At 35.2% G+C, this 17,586-nt stretch overlaps 1 protein-coding gene across 1 annotated transcript; it reads right to left on the bottom strand.

The window, feature by feature from the left end:
* Positions 1-7,221: 7,221 nt before the first annotated feature.
* On the bottom strand, positions 7,222-10,783 carry LOC136808978 (eosinophil peroxidase-like). Its single transcript, XM_067065551.1, has 5 exons — positions 10,660-10,783; positions 9,801-9,989; positions 9,225-9,444; positions 8,777-8,991; positions 7,222-8,626 (listed from the first exon to the last, which is right to left on the bottom strand). The coding sequence occupies exons 1-5, from the start codon at positions 10,718-10,720 to the stop codon at positions 7,425-7,427; spliced, it is 1,887 nt and encodes a 628-aa protein (XP_066921652.1). The 5' UTR covers positions 10,721-10,783; the 3' UTR covers positions 7,222-7,424.
* Between the last annotated feature and the right edge of the window lie 6,803 nt (positions 10,784-17,586).

Genomic DNA, 17,586 nt, shown 5'->3' with positions numbered 1-17,586 from the left:
ACTATTCGGGGGGGGGGGGGGGTGCACACTATGCATCATGGAATTTCTTATACACTCTTTTAATCAGAACCAATAAACCTTTGTTGAGGCTATAGAATGTTCTTATTTTCTTGCCAATTTTGGCGTCAGATTGTTCTGATCCTGTTCTTATTTTAAGGCAATAATAAGACATTAAGCTCAGTCATCGAAAGCTTGTTCTTAAATTGTTCTTCTTTTTCAACATATGTGAGCCTATAAAATTGTTCTTAAATGGAAAAGAGAGAGTCAGTGTAGAGTATATTCTTATAAGAAATCTACACCTAACACCCCTGGTAAAACTAGTGCACGCATGCAAGCTAGTTGCGAATAAAAACTGTTAGAAAATACATCATGTACTCGTTGTTGTTACCTATAATAATTTCGTCAGCGAGTGCATGTCTTTAACCCTCGAATTATAAGTTCCTTTTTCTGCACTTTGCCTAAAGGCTTTAACCCTCTGCCCCTCCCCTGAAAGTGTGTATCCCTTCACAAGGAAAACATGATCTTTTGATTTATCTTGTCAGTAAAATTGAGTTTTGACATTTTTTGTAATCATCTAGTTATGTAAGGTTTAATCTTCAAAAATGTTATCTTGATTACGATATTCAATTCTGTGTTCTGTAACTTTTGTAAGAAAATCAGTCAATTTAGCAGTCTTTTTTTGAGTTGATGGTTTTTGAATTTGAGTTTGAGTGTCGGTAGTCCCTCCCCCCCCCCTTAAAAAAATCAACCAAAGAATGTTATTTGAAAGTTGCGTCAAAATATTTGGCAAAATAATTTGAAATGGAGGATTTCTCTCTACTCAGCTTTCTTACACTTAAAAGCTACCCTGTAAATTGAAAACATGTCATTTTAAGGGGAGACCATAAGTTTATGTAAATAAAAAGCCCATATCCGATTCTCATTCTGGCTGCCAAATTTATCAAAATATTTTGATCAGGCATACGACCACTTCTTCCTGTATTGTCCCTCGTTAAAATATTTTAACAACTCGATAAAATAACTCAATTTCCATTCTGTTGATGGTAAGTGTTATGTGGCGATAAAATTGTTTGTTTGTTTATGATATAACACACCTGTTAATAGCTTTATATAACATTTGAGTAAACGGTTTTACTTGGTGTTTATTTGATTTCATTGAACTTGATATTCCTTACGATAAGGCTGGAGAAGAGGGGGTTTATCTAACGAATCCTGCATACTATAAATAGACAATAAGAACGACAAATGTCACCATCCACAACCCCGACCGAAAGTGACTGCACCACCCCTGCGTATTCATTCCTCTTTCGTTATCACGGGAAATACATATGGTTTAAAGAACGACAAATTACACATACATGCGTGTTACAATGCGGGATTCTTTAGAGGAGCATTATCCATCAAGAATACAATATTAAAAAAATATATATAAAGAATTTCATTGTGCGGTATCGATAGTCTACATAGGATTCCTTGGCATTTTTTAGATTTCCATGTATTTTCCAAGGGGAAAGTACCTTCCAATAACTCCTTACGTTAGTAGGTAGGCCACTAGGTTGAATTGTCCACAGCTACAGACGATTTTCATGATATGAAACTGCATTACTTTCCATCATCGAATCTTCATCGAACTGCCCTTTTTATTTCTAAATCTTTCAATAGCAAGCCTCGTGAAGATCTTTCAAAGCTTGTATATTCTAATTCTGGCAACCTTGAATCCACCTTTGCTGAAATTGTCCTGAAAAACCGTAAAAATTTCATTGTTGGATGTATTTATAAACACCCTCTTTTTGACATTGATCTTTTTAACGAAAAAATCTTATCTCCTTTGTTGCAAAGTCTTGTCAAGAGAACAAAAATCTCGTCCTGTTGGGTGACTTCAACATTGATCTTTTGACTTGTGATTCTGAAATCTCTCACTCCAAATTTCTTGATGTCCTTGGTGCCTATAAAATTCTTCCATCTATTACTCTTCCAACGCGGATCACTGATACTTCAAGTACTCTCATTGATAATATTTTTATCTCTCCTCTAAACTGCTCTTCAATTTCTGGAAACTTCACTGTCTCGATATCCGATCATCTTCCACAATTCTTGATTCTAAACACCGACTGTAGCTCTCACTATAAGCCTGAACTTCCTTTTCGCCGAGATTGGTCAAACTTTGATGAAGTAGGTTTCAAAGAAGAATTCGAAAACGTGGATTGGAAAGAACTTCTCGATATTAAATGTTGATTCGTCTTTTAACTCTTTTATAACTCGATTTAATTCTTTGTATGACAAACATGTTCCACTGAAACAATTGACCAGACGTCAGGCTGATCTCTTACTAAAACCTTGGATCACCAAAGGCATTCGTTACTCCATGGAAATCAGAGATAACCTTAACAACGACTATCTGAGAGTACCCAATTCTTCACCTGATCTTAAAAAATTTCTCCGTGGTAGGTATAAATTTAATCGAAATCGAATTGTGTCTCTTATTCCTGCAAGTAAAAAACTTTACTATTCTCGTTACTTTTTTCAAAATTCTGGTAATCTTCGCAAACTATGGCAAGGCGTCAGAGAGATTATATCCTCTTCTTCTTCTTCCACTGGCATTTCCTTGAATATCAATGATTCTTTATTTTCTAATCCTGAAGAAGTTGCTGAAATTTTTAACTACTTTTTCTCTGCTATTGCAGGTAAGATACGCTCTAAAATTGCTTACACGCGTCATCATTTCTCAGAATGGCTGAATAATGACAATCGAAACGTCAATCACTTTCTTGTTTCTCCAACTTCCAAAAATGAAATCTCCAAAGTTATTTCATCTCTCAGTGAACATAAAGCTTCAGGTCCGAACAGCATTCCTTTTCGAATTATCTCCTCAAATCTGAAAAGTCTTTCTTCAATCTTTGCAGGTATCATAAATCTCTCTTTCTTTACTGGTATCTTTCCTAGTCAACTCAAAGAAGCGAAAGTCATCCCCGTCTTCAAAAATAAGGGCTCTCCATTTGATGCTGAAAACTACAGGCCCATCTCTCTTCTTTCAAACATCGACAAAATTTTCCAAAAACTTATGCGCAAGCGGCTAATAAACTTTCTTGATCATTCTAACTCTATATATCCTTTACAATTTGGTTTTCGTTCCAATCATTTAACTGAGACAGCTCTTCTTTACTGCATAAACAAAATTTCTAAAACTCTTGATGATGGTGAGTATGGATGTTCTATCTTTATCGATTTGTAAAAAGCCTTTGATACCGTCGATCATTCATTTCTACTGTCAAAACTTGTTTTTTTATGGCATTCGTGGCAAAGCTCTTGACTGGTTTCGTTCTTTTCTAGTTTTCTTTCTGGTAGATCACAATTCGTGTCAGTATCTGTTAAAAACTCAAGATCAAAACCCATGGAAGATGGTGTCCCGCAAGGCTCTGTCCTTGGCCAATTAATTTTTCTTCTTTATGTGAATGATCTTCACATTGCACTTCGATATGCATTAGTCAATCTTTTTGCTGACGACACTATGTTATTTTTTTCAAACGAATCTCTAAAACCAATTTCAAAGCAAGCCAATATTGATCTAAAACTCTTGATTAACTGGCTGAAGGCAAACAAAATATCTCTGAACACCAGCAAGACTGAGCTTATGATCTTCCGTCCAGTCAGAAAGAAAATCAACTACGATTTAAAAATTAAAATCAATGGTCATCGGCTTAGGCCAAGCAAAGTTGTAAAATATCTTGGCGTGTATATTGACGAGCATCTGAACTGGAAGCATCACGTTGATTTTGTATGTAACAAATTAAAAAGAGCCAATGGGGCTCTGAGTAAACTTCGACATTATGTCAACAAAAAAACCTTAACATCATTATACTTTTCTCTCCATTGTCATCTTTCATATGCAGCCCAAATTTGGGGCCAACGTCAAACTACTCATGCTAAACGAGCTCTTATTCTCCAGAAGCAAGCTCTTAGAATTATGTCCTTCTCTGATTTTCGTGCACATTCGTTCCCCTTGCTTTTGGACTTTAAACTTCTTTCCTTTTTTGACTTTGTCAAATACTTAAATATCATTTTACTGTTTAAACTTTTAAATCACATGCTACCTCTTCCTCTTCTGCGAAGTCTTGAATATAGGCGTCTAAATGATACTGACCGTCATAATGTAATTCGTTGTAAGTCTGGTCTTTTAAAAATTCCTGAAGTAACTACAGTGACTTATGGTAATTACTCAATTTTATACCAATCTATTTCGATTTGGAACGAAATACAAAAATACCTAGCCTATGACGACATCTCTACACTAACATTGGATCGTCTCAAAGATTTAACAAGATTATATTTCCTCTCTTCATATACTTAATTTTTACGATTTTCGAGTTTCGTTCTGAATTTTTCATTTCTTTAGCTATTTTATAAAAAAATTATTTTCAATGTATCCTAGTAAGATCTTAGAAACTATTTTTTTCTTGTAACAGTAGTGTGCGGCCACCTCCTTAGTTTAGCTTTATGTCTATGAGTGTGGTCGCTCGTCTCGCTTATTAAGACAAATAAATTCATTACTTACTTACTTACTTACTTACAGGGTTAATTTCCACCCTGAGAATCTGTAGGTCAGAATCTTATGGGTGTAAATCAACCTTTTTCTTTGTTCCTTTGCTAATTTAGTCTCGACATTTTCGGTAACGTTTTTACTATAAATTTTAACTTATATTTCATTTGATTTTAACACAATTTATTGTTTTCATCCTTGCCCTTCAGACGTCGGGCTGGAGTTTTTATTATACATCTATATAATAATTTTAAATATATTCTCGAACCTTACTTAAATTGCTACCTAATGGACGGCATTAAGATCATGGAAAGTGATCTATTAGCTGAGAGGGATCGTATAAAGATTTGGTAACTTCTTGAATATAATTTCTCACCATTTCGGTCATTTTATGATAATATACCAAATTTCTCAATTTTTAGAAATTGAGTTTAAATTTGAGTTTATACAAAATAAATCCCGTATTATTATTAGTATTATTAGTATTACACGCATTATAAACGACTCCAGTCTAAAGGTTTTACTATAGACATAAGGCTTAATTGCTACGGTGCAAAATATGAATAATAGCTATAGCAATAGAACAAAATCAAGAAAATCTAAATGCTCCGTTCGAAAGAGCCCCCTAGTCTTGTTTGTTTCCCGAAAAAAAGAATATTTCTCTCCAAAAAACGGACACAAGGCATTTTTATTTTACAATTTAAAATAAATGACATTTCTACGATTGCTGAGTTCTTCCTGCTACTAAGGTAGTAAACTGTTAGAGAATTTATTTTTAAACATCACACCTGGAAACAAAGAAAACATAGTTTGAAAGTGATTTCCTAACTAGCAGTCTCTTTATGTCGATGTTGTGTACGTGGTTGGTTTGGTATGTCTATTGAAGGATCTTCCTTCCCCTTTACCAAAGTAGAAGACAATACCAAGCGACATTTTTAGAGCTCTTTATTCCGATCTTAAATCTCTCTTTTAGATGCATTCATGTTTTGACGCACGTTCCAATTCTTCCGAAAATATTTTATTTCTTGTAGTTTTAGAGAATATTTCGTGGGACTGAGTTGACTTTTTAATGAAGAATTAATTCACAACTCCTATTTCTTTCATGGAATCTAATACGCGTTATTTTATAAGAGCAAACTATATAAGAACATAAGGCTTCGATGGCCAAAATATTAAGAACACGTTAAGAACATTTTAAGGCTTTGCGGACTCTGAAACACCCGATTTCCTAATAAAACAGACAAAAATGCTCAAAATATGGTAAAAATAAAAACATGTTAAGAATATTTTTAGGCTTAAAACTCAAAAAGTTAAGAACATCCGAAGGCTTCAAAAACTTTGGATGTTCTTATAAAAAAACGTGTATTTTCAAAAATCTGTGATAACTACAGTATTCTCCATGTAAAATGTCCTATAACTGGGTGTTGGTAATCAAATCACCTTCGTCACATCATGTGGTTCAAATTCACACCGAATTTATCTTTATCTATTTTTAAATTAAATTTTGCTCGTTAGTCTTAATGAATATTGTTATCATTTATTAACGGGCCATTATCGAATAATTTGATCAAAATGGCGACTATTTGTCTCGCTTCCAAAACAAAATCGTGTTTACCTTACAAAGATGCTTTTCACCGTTTTAACCTCTTTGAAGCTTGTATAATTATACCCCTTCTCACAGACCCACTGGGACCCCTTCCCACTTGAAAAATTGGCCAAAATTTCGTCCCTGGTGGAAACTTATCCTCCCCCATTGAAAATAATCAAATAAACGAATCCTCGCTGCAAAATTTTATGCTATTTTTCCCATCCCCACTGAATCTTCTGACTTGAAAACAAAAGAATTGAAATCCCCAGCCATAAAAAATATGAGAATATTTATCCGCATCGAGTTACAGTTTGTTATTTTTATCCCCAGTCGCTGAAAAAATCCTACCGGGTCTGTGAGAAGGGGTGTATAATTGTTGTAATGAAGTCAAAATTGAAAAAAAAACAAATATTTTCTAAGGATTTAAAAAAGCAGACACACATGAGAATGTAAACGCTCGACTCGTTTAAAATAAACCGTCAAAGTTGTAGTTTGCTGTTTCCATGGTACCAAGCTAAAGATGGCGGATGCTTTGTCCCAAGCAATGGAAATCTAATGCGGAAACCAGCATAAATCTCATCTCTAATTTGATTCTTTTGTTCAGCTACATTTTAAAACCCGAAAAATCCGATTTCCTGAAAAATGTTCAACAGGATTATTTTGAGGATTTTCGGTGGTGAATTACTGTACATCGAATTTTCCAATATCCGACATCGAAGGATTAAACAAAATGATCCATTCGGATTTTCTTTGCGGATATTTTTAACACATCTTAATGGTAATGATTGCTTATATAAGGTGATTTACTGTTCTGTTTTATTTGAAAACAGTATTACATTGCAATGATCTGTGGGTAATTGTGATTTAATTATATCTTTGTTATTCCTGGGTTGACTGTTGATTTCCTCAAGCCGGAAATTGGTAGCAATTATGTTCATATTTCTCTCAGTAATGCTTCTGAAATTCTATTTTATGAGCATTTATCCATTTGAAACAGTTTTACTTAAACGAGATTCTGAGATCCAATTGAAAATGGTCAAATTCAATAATATAATGGGCCCTGACCAAATGATACCAAAATAGATTTTTGTTTCAATTCTGTTCAGAATATATTTAGTGTTTGAATATAATTTAAAAACAGTTAAGTTTAAAAAAAAACTAACAACAAAAAGAATACAAAAATTAAATTTAGTTAAAAAAAGCAGAACAAAAAGTTTTAAAAAATTATCCTCTATTTACATCTTGATAAAAAACAACTGCTTTGGTCTTTTGTGTTAAAAAGTGGGTGTGGTTTCTGGCTTATTGGAAGATGTGCGCCGGTCGGATGTTGCGTACACGGCGGGGACGTCGGCTTTTTCGTTCCCTCCACGGCTCGAGATCGACGTCCCTGATTTGGCCGCAGGTAACTCGCTCATCATTGCTGAGATTGAAAACTCTGAAAGCATCACGTTGCATAGAAACCATGGATTTGAGATTATTACAGAGGACTCTGGACATTGTGATCTTGGTGATTTCACGAAGTTGACTAAGGCTGAATCGACCTCTATGCGTGTAAAAGAAACGATCACCAAATCGTAATGCCTCAAATTGTTCTTTGAAAATACAGCTGAAAGTTGGGCCTACTAATTTCTCACGAAGATGGTTTTCCGTTAATCCTCCGACAAATAAATCAATATCTTCAACACTCTTGTAAACATTCTTGAAAGATTGACGGATATCTTTGGGTGTGTACAACAAATCATCGAAACTGAAACCTTGTCGATCGAATCTTCCGAATCCGCATGCACGTCGATAATTCATGTAGGGTGGGATTCCATGATCACGCCCTCTTTGGATGTTGAGCGACATCAAATCGTTGTGGAGCTGGGAACCAGGAAAGACGAATAATTTCTTGTTTAAACCTTCAGCGATACCGTTGTTGATATTGTCGGACATGTTGGCGCATAAACCCATCATGGTTGGTTCAATTCCATCCTTGTAGAGAACTGTCGAGTTGAAGAAAGCATTTTGAAGCTTAATGGAAGGTCCATATTTATTGAAATCAGGTCCCATTTGAGAGAAAGAGTTTGGAACAAGGGAATGTCCGAATCGGAAAGCAGCCGTGGAAAACCCGTTAATGATGGAAGGGTCGACGTGAGGGTTGTAACGGGTGCGGCGGAATCGTTTACGGCCACGGAAACGTGCAGAGAATCCGGGGACGTCGTAAAGCTTAGGTAAGAATTCGTTGTAAGTGATGTGCTGCCAGAGAGCACCGTTGATTTTTCGTGCTTCTTCATAAAGTTTTACTTCATCCCAATGGCTGTTAATCTTCTTGAGTCCACGAGCGAGATAATTATGCTGGCGAACCCATAATGTATGCATTGAGTGTAATGCGATATTCTCATCTCCTCTTTTGTCACCAACGATGGGGCAACCTGCGGGGTTACGGCAGCCAGGTTTCTTTGAGGCTACTCTGTCAATGGGAAGTAAGCCAGCGTGATCAACTTTCAACTCGCCAGAACCTAAAATGAGAAAATAAGTCAAATTTCTTTATTGAATGTTTTCTGTGAATTTCTTGAACGGTTGTAGCTTAACAATTATCAGATCTTTTTCATTCGAGTTTTGACATTGATAAACTTCCACTCATAGAATAAAACATATAAAATACTGACCGTCATTCTTTCGGACTTTTGTTGCGGTGGCATCGTCCGATCCATACACTTGACTTAAATCCAAGAAAGCTGTCAATTCATTCAATTGGATACGGTGTTCTTTTTCATCGGATTTACATGCGGGTTTTGATCGGGCGAATCCGAAACAATCGGGCTTGTGTTTATCAAACTTGATAGGCATACATGGGTACTTCTTTGTGTTATCTTGGGAGCAACTAAAGTCACGAAAAAGAGAAGAATTATTTATAGATTGATTCCGTAAAAAAATCGAGAAATGTTAGCCTTCCTAATTCTGCTTTGATGATACTGAACATCTAGTTTGGAACTTATTTATATCCTCAATATCTGGGATGAAACTCAATGTTGATCGATCAAAAATACATGTAGACCAAAATATTTACTGTCGGATTCAATTACAAAAGTCACGTGACAAAACTGTAGCACTTACTCTGTGACGTTACATTCCTCATGAGGTGAAACGGACAAATCGTGATCCAAGAATTGGCCGAAAGTCATAAAGAGTACAGACACGTTCTTATCGTTCTTGACCTGACTGTTGACGGCTTTGAAGACAGAGTGTGAGACTTGATGAGCGGTGGGTAGCTTTTCGTAATCGGAGGCCTGGTGATGACCACGTGGAAGATCAACTCCATCATCATATTTGGCAGCTATAAAGATGAGAGGGGAAAGGGTCTTACAGAAATGGTCTACTTTAATGGTCTGTATAGGTTGTAGTTAAAGTGGGAAGAAGTGGCTACTTATGACCATTATTTAAAGGGCTGAAACCATCATAATCTGCAAAACACCATTTTATCGAGATGTAAACTTTTAATACTAAATACTCGACTAAAATGGTCGACTCAGACACATATCTATCTTTAAAGCGTCCGAAGACTGGGTTCGAGTTTTTCTTGGCAGGAATGAAGTCAAATATTTAAAGCCGTTGTCTTAATTTTCTTATAAACACAGAATTTTGACCTTCCTGGTTTGACCCAATCCCTTTTGCGGTAAAAGGATAACTTACGTATGATTCTTCGAAGTTTAGTGTTTGTGGCTCCATATTTGGGTTTCTTCAAGTTGTTGCAAGTTCCATCGATAGTTCTGTATACTCCCATCGTCCGTCCCTCAGTACCGTGACGGTATGTTGAGCAAAAATCTGGTCCTTGGTTTTCTTTGATGCAATTGACGTACGTATCATCGCCGTCGTAAGTTTCTATGACGGAAAAAGACGGCATTAAGAAAAGTTAGGAAGCAATGAGAACGAGAAAGATAAGCCAACTTTCAAAGTCCTCAATTTATGAAATAAGTTTATGGAAGAATAGGTTGTTTGTCGACTCGTTAGCTTGATTATTTTCAAAGGTTCTTAATGAGGAACGCTGTCGTAATAACAGTTTTAAGGACAAAATGTTTGGTGCCTCAATATGGGAATCAGATGGATGAAACCACAGGAATTCGAAGATGTTAACTTCTTCCCAACAAACAATCAAAACAAACCAAACTGACAAATAGCATCAAAACCCACGTCAACCCACTCAATTATTGAGAAAATTCTACCTCACAATTTTCCCATGACCCACTTCATTAGAGGAAGAAAAACACCCAATTATCTGATAATCACTTTAATTTAAGTCTTGGGACATCCCAGAAATTTTTTTGAGAAGGTCTAGACAAGCTAACGAGTCGACAAACAACCTATTCTTCCATAAACTTATTTCATAAATTGAGGACTTTGAAAGTTGGCTTATCCCTTCCTTTATTCTTATTGAGAAAATGTATCTTTCATCAAACCATATTAAAACCAATAAGTGTGTCACATATTGCCCATGATCCTATGCAGCCAAACCAATCAGAATTTATAGGAAAGGAGGCTGATAACTACTTACTAGGTTCCATAGCTATCGTCATAGCAACAAAAGCCAATAATAAAAAAATGATTCGTTCCATCGTGTTTCAGTCTTCAAAAAATCTTCAACGTGTTCTTTGGTTGGTTCAATGAGATGAACTGACGTTGTAATCCAGAAAGCTTCAGCTTTTATAGTCCCCCATCTTCCTGATCTAAACAATAGAATTAATAATGAGGTTATTAACTCATTATGTTAAAATTCCTTCTTCATTAAGAGAAGGGTGATTTCTTTTGTTTTCTTAATTACTCTCATGCAAGCTAATCAAGCATGTCAATGTTTTTTTGAAAGGGTTGTAGCCAGTAGTAAGTAACTAATCAAATTCGATTTCCGTTCCATTGTTTCGCTCAAAACAACCGCGGTATGAATGTGGTCAACACTGGACCGTTTGATATTCGCCCAGATAATCTGCCAAAGATGCATTCACATTCTGGAGTTTGCGAACATCCCTTTGTTGTTTTTGATTCTCAAATTTGATTTGCCCCTCCCTTAGAAAGTTGCAAAACCTCTCGATCATTTACTTGTTTATGATGCGGCCGTAGTGCAGTGGTAAGAGAAGGATCAAGGGTAAGTGGAGCAATCCAGGGAGAAAGAGTGGCGCCCTCTCCTACCTTCAGGTAGATAGCTATCGAAAGAGGAGCCTTCGGGTCGCCTCCGACTGCGGTCGCAGACTTACTTACTTGTTTATGACACTTATAATGGATGAAGGAATGATCTTTTATTTTGACCAAATTATTTTACTTTAATTACCTATTTCTACCCTACCAGGAACAAAATTTTATCACTCTGATTATACATAAAGGTTTCCATTGAAATGCATTGTAAGAGGAATTGGTTTTTCTCCCGGAGGGAGTGGCATATCGTAGATTCGGTCCTTAAACGTACGTTTTCAGGCCCTCCAGAGCGCACTGTATGGGTATAAAAAGCGAGAACAATTTTGGAAATTTTGCCTTAAAACGGACAAAAATTTTCCAAGAAAATATAATGTAAGGGTAGATTTTAAATATTCGATCTCATGTCTGGAATGGCATGCATAGGTGGTGCTATGAGCTAAGAGCTGACATACCAAGAACCAGATCCTGAAAATAAAACTATACATTGATGCTATTAAAATGTTGACCGTTGAAAGAATCGTCAAAAGATGCACAGAGTGTTCACAGGAATGCATTCAGAGATTTGTAATGTTTCTTTTGATTTTCCCGAGTTCTTTTTTTTTTCATTGGAAATATAACACATAGTTGACAACGACTGTTCATTTGTGTTCTGCTTAATGGACAAGAGGAAAGTTGCACTTCAAAAAACTAGATCTTCACATAAGATGTAACCTTATTGCTTAATTAAATCATGAAAGAGATATCTAGCTGATATCAAATATTTTCCATACTAGCGTCAATTTAATATCTGTAAAGTTTTCTTGATAGAGTTGATTGATCACAATTCAATTGGTGCACTGCATGTTCAAGTATGTAATATTGACAATCTGTTGGTCGAATTCAATTAGCATCTACTTGTGGAAGCAAACTGTTCTTCAATTGTGTGACGTGGAGAGAATTACTTTTAATAAATCTTAACAATGGTCAGTTACATGCCCTCACGTGGACGAACATCTTGCAACTTGTACATCAGATTGATGTAACTACTATAGCTAAGGTAAATCCTTAGATGAATGGCTTGGTGGAGAATCGTTTATTATTGCAGTAGCTCAATTTTGGAAGGATCTACTTCTTAACACAATCTCATCCCTATTACATTGCTAATTCATGATATGCACCACTGGAGAGTCTTCTGAAAACCTTTAAAATTTTCCATCCAGTCGTCACTTAAACAATAGAAAAAGTGACGTATTCATGATATGCACCACTGGAGAGTCTCCTGAAAACCTTTAAAATTTTCCACCCAATACGTCACTTAAACAATAGAAAAAGTGACGTATTGGGTGGAACAAAAACAGAAAATTTGCATAATTTCGTGAAGTCATTGCAGTGGTGCATATCGTGAATTGGTATGTCTTCGTCTGTTAAATCAAGATTGACAATTGCAATGTGTGACTCTTATTGATATTAAGATTTAAACTGAGGTTCTATATTTAACTTATATTGGCTTATTTCGTAATGGGGAAATATGGAGGATGAAAATCATTAGTCTGAATCGCAGACCTCTACAAAACCACAGGTAGTATAGGTCTGCTTAATGATCTACCAACCGCTTTCCGGTTCGCAAAGGAAATGTGCGCGCAAAAACGATCGTTTCGAACGTTTTCAATGGAATGTTTACATTTGAAATTCGAATCCCAGACCAGAAAAACAAAACAGAAAAAAGATAAAAAACAATCTCATGCGCGCATTATGTACAGTCTGTAGATTTATTTTTGACTTTTGCTTTTATAAGATATCTGGTCTGTAAATTTATCAAAACTTTTCCATCAGCTCTTCGGTCGAAGCTCAAAAAATACAAATCTGAACACAAAAGTAAAAGAAAACAACCAGAAACACTCCAATCTCTTCAAAGAATTGAAGCTAAGTACCTGAAAAGATACAAAGGCCATACAGTATTAAAAAGTGAAATGCCAAAGCTGAAGAAAAGTTCTTTGTTTGTTTTAACATTTAAAGGCCCTTGTTTTTGTCAATTGAAGGAACAACAACACTCCCTCCCTTTTGTAGAATCATAAAGAAGTAATGTCAGAAATATTCAATATGACCCCCAAAATGTACTGTATATACATAACTAGAATACCTTGAAATAATCTACAACATATCTGTAGAACTGACAAAACAATTATCTGGAGCCAAAGTGATCAACGAATCCAGGTGGTAAAAAATTATACACTCATGCAAGTCCAAATTAAAGCATCAAAATGTAGTTTTGTGAAGCAAAATTTTGTTGGTGCACACAGAAGATACATCAGGGCACTTAAATTCAATAAATCTAATTTCTCATCTTTTACAAAATCTCCACATTAAACAAGAAAGGAGGAAGAAAAACAAGCAAACTTCCTTCCGCCTACTTTTTTTTCGAAATCCAAATATATTTTCCAATCTATGATTTGGTGCCTCGCAGAAAATTTAAACATTACGTAATGTTATATTTGTAGACACTCGCCAGCTAAAAATGTCTTTAGCCGTATATCGGCTAAAGGCGGCAAATCTCTGGACAAAGGAAATATAGCTTATTAAGCATCCTCTATAAGGAGCACGAATCCGTTAGTGGATGCCAGCAGCCTAGAAAATCATAGGATGTTTACTAGTATCAAGACTCGCCATTGAATTAAACAAGCCTGAAATTAACACAATTTGTTTTTAGACACTTTTCTTGACTGCTATATCTTATCCGTCACAGGTCGACATAACGCGGTATGTTAAATATAGATTCTGTTTAAGTTTATACCAATTACTGGAGGTGTAATTCCTTATCATAGCTCGAGGTTTATTTCGGAATTAAGAAAAGTTTCATTAAGACAGAAACGCTCATTTCGTTCATTTTCTCTCAACGCTTGTTTTTCCAGCCTTCATAAGTTCTTGTTTATTAATTACTCTTGAGAGAAACCTTTGGAAAATCACTCGAAGTAATTTTCTGTTTCAATCGGAAATGCGATAGAAATCCCCCTTTTTGAGAAGATCATTGTTACAAATTTTCTCTTAAAGTCTCGTTAATGATCAATTCATGTTTAATGTCATGACAATTCTTAAAAATAGATACATTCGTCACACAAGCCCTGCGAAGAGATATCTTTGGCTAGAATAACAACATTGGGTTTACATTGAATTGTCATTCAAACTGTCTGCAGTCTAGCTCTTATTGCCTGAGTTTGACGGAGCTTACAATTCGCTATTGACAAGGTTTCGGGAAGACACTTATAACTTGATCTTGGCTTTCTTTAGACTGTGCTATTATAGACTTTGCAATAGTCTAGGCTTTCATCAAAAGCTTTGATGTGTAAGATTTGGTGCAATACTGTATAAACCTTGGCTACAGTCAATTATTTTATCATTTTTAAGTTTGGCTTGCCATTGACTAATTATGCTAATGGAAATAGTAATTACGGGATGACTTTTCCGCGTAATTGCTTTTATTGGATCTTTTGGCTCATTAACAGACATCATGGCTATTGGCTGGATTCTGGTAGTGAAGATGCCAAACCGCCCAGTGATCTTTTGCTGTTTTGGAAAATTGAATATTGTGAAGGAAAGTTTTGACTATTCGGTCAATCAATAGAAAACTTATCATTTGGCTTGGCTCCAAGCGAAGACTTCCTCCCTATCAACCAAAACTTGTACATCGAAATGTGCAGTTGCAGCTTTTGAAAAGGATATTAGCGGTTTATAATCGAGAAGTTTGGCATTATATAATGTTTTGGTGTGGTTTTTATTGGCTGAGGAAATTGTGGAAGAGAAGAACAATAGAGTTACAGATGGGAAAATTGAAAAGATGAAGGAAATTGGAAAAGTTGATTCAATTTCCCTCGAAACCAGAAAAATAACAATAAATTTTTATTGATTTAAGAAATTTATCAGTTGCTTCATTGATGGGCGTATTAGATTCAGAATCAGTTTTTTTTCGTGCGTTTCTTACTCATTGTATTTCCTATAGCAGGTGTTTGCTTGATTGACTATTTTCATGTTCCTGCCACCATTATTATGAATAAAGCCCGTCTCAGGGATAGCTTGGAAAGTCATGCTATGATTTCCTCTTTATATACTGATGGCGAAATGAATAGCACGACTCAGACTACAATATAAATCTGCCACCTCCAAATGACAGATGATATTTTATTTTGAGTTATCGCATACACACCCCTGTCTCACCAATACTGTTCTACCAGTGAAGTTGGGATGTAAACTCTGCTACCTATTCCGCTTGACTTTTTTGAATAACGAAAAATAAAAGAAAGCAGTAGGCGCTAATTGTTACCCAGAGCTAAGCTTGATGAATCTAGATTAAAACCTCTTTTGATATACAGTTCATGCTAAATGATAACTGAATCTTTAGTTCCATGTCGATTTATCATTTGATTAAGTATAAAGTCTTATTTTGTTAGCACCTACTCGCCATCAAGTTTAGAACAAGGGTGACTTTGATCATCCTTTATGATACAAGTTCGAGTTTGAAAAACTTGCTAAATGACTTTCATTGGGACCAACTGGGTGATGTTTAATGTAATCGAATGTGCCTTAGATGTATGACGTCATTCAATGTTTAGGTCATAGAGGGCGTGATCATAATCGAAAGATCAAAACTGACTTTACTACACTGTCTAGTAGTGTTGTGACTTCACCGTTTAAAATGAACCATTTGAAAAAAGTTCTGACCTCTTTTGAAAAATGGAAAAAATAAATAACTTTGTTAAATTAAGGGCTCTGACCATAGTGAATTTTTCATAATTGCCGTGTTTAAAATGTGTTTTCTGACTGATTTAACCAACAAAACTATGGCATGTTATACATTTTCTGTTAGACAAACTATTCCTGAATCTGAAAATTCAAAATTTGCATTGAAAAAATTTGATGAAGAAGAAAATGAAGAATTTTGCGAGGAAGAGTATTTCAACTTTGAAGAGCTTAGTTTCGGCGAAGAAAAAACATTTTGAAAAGATTTTCACAGTAGATGGTGTATCTTTTACCGAACAATAAAAATTTTTGCGGAAAATTTTTGTAAATGCTTCATTGTCTCGAAATCTTCAAAATAGTGGTTTTTCATCAATTTTTCATCTGGATTTTGCTTCAAAAAACAGTCATAACTTTTGACACATCTTTTTAGAAAAATTTTCCGCAAAATTTAAAATAGTTCAATTCTTTGCGGACAGTGTAAAGAAATTTTGAAACAAAAAAGTTAATTACCCATTAAAACTAAGCACTTTTTGTAAAAGAGGGTGATGCAACATATTATTAACATCTTTTTAAAGTTCATAACGTCATTTTTGCAATTAAATTCTTGATTACTCTTAAGGGATTCGATTAAAAAGCAATTTATAAAGGCAATTCTTTGTTAAAAGTGTTAAGGAACCTGAAATATAACTTTTATGTTCAAATACCAAAATCAATTTTTTGACTATGGTCAGAGCCCTTAAAGGTCGAAACTGAATAACTTCCTTGTCAGTCCTAAATTTATCAAGTGAATTGACTAAATTGACTTTCGTTTCACTTTGAGAGTGATTGGGACATTTTAAAAGTTGAGAATGCTTATTTTATTGACAGGGATACCATCCATTTACATAGTACGTACACAGTGAAGGGGGAGAGGGGGTTTGCCAAAAGCGTGCGTCTATTGTTTAAATGACGTTATTTCTAATTTTCTCTGTGCACAAGGTGAGAGGGGGTGTCAATATTAGGAAAACGTTTGCGTACGTACTATATGGATGACCCCACAGCATGGTGGTGTAATCTCTCTTCTTTGAAAGTGAATATTCGAAAGATTTAAAAAAAAGAGGAATGCAATACAAATGGGAAGATTGACAATCTTCTGCTGACTATGGCCTGAACTTTTTCACAGTTGTAGTTTTAATTTAAAGTGATAGGGATGCGTAAATTGCTTTAATATAGACATTTTACATTTTCTAAATTTTCTGATTCTTTATTTATGAAAATTATATTATTTCTCAAGGTCAGAAAGAGTCCTTGCTCGATGCTGTGGTCAAGGGATTGACATACAAGGTAGCGCAGGGCATAACATTAAATTGCACATGATCCAAAGTATGTAGCCTTCCTTTTTAGGAAACCAACTATCGGTAAAAACAGAGAATATTAAAATCATTGGAACTAAGGAAGTACATTTCAAGGATTTATTAATTATGAGTAATTGCTGTGTTTTGGTAGTCAATTATTTGTGGCTTAGGTACCAGGAGAGGAAAATCACAACCGAAAGTTTCAGTATCTACTCATTAGATTTGCAACTACGAAAGAATTTTACTATGCT

This window comes from Clytia hemisphaerica, unplaced genomic scaffold (assembly GCF_902728285.1).
Source record: "Clytia hemisphaerica strain Z4C2 unplaced genomic scaffold, Clytia hemisphaerica genome assembly, whole genome shotgun sequence".
Taxonomy (NCBI): Eukaryota; Metazoa; Cnidaria; class Hydrozoa; order Leptothecata; family Clytiidae; genus Clytia; species Clytia hemisphaerica.
Note: the sequence above shows the minus strand (reverse complement) of the source record. Positions and strands in the feature narration are given on the sequence as shown.

Excerpts from the sequence above, each read along its gene's own strand:
- LOC136808978 (XM_067065551.1), bottom strand. The coding sequence starts at position 10,720 with ATGGAACGAATCATTTTTTTATTATTGGCTTTTGTTGCTATGACGATA. Across the intron at positions 9,990-10,659 it reads GACGATAGCTATGGAACCTA|AAACTTACGACGGCGATGAT; the intron begins GTAAGTAGTTAT and ends TTTCCGTCATAG. Across the intron at positions 8,627-8,776 it reads AAAAGTCCGAAAGAATGACG|GTTCTGGCGAGTTGAAAGTT; the intron begins GTCAGTATTTTA and ends TTCTCATTTTAG.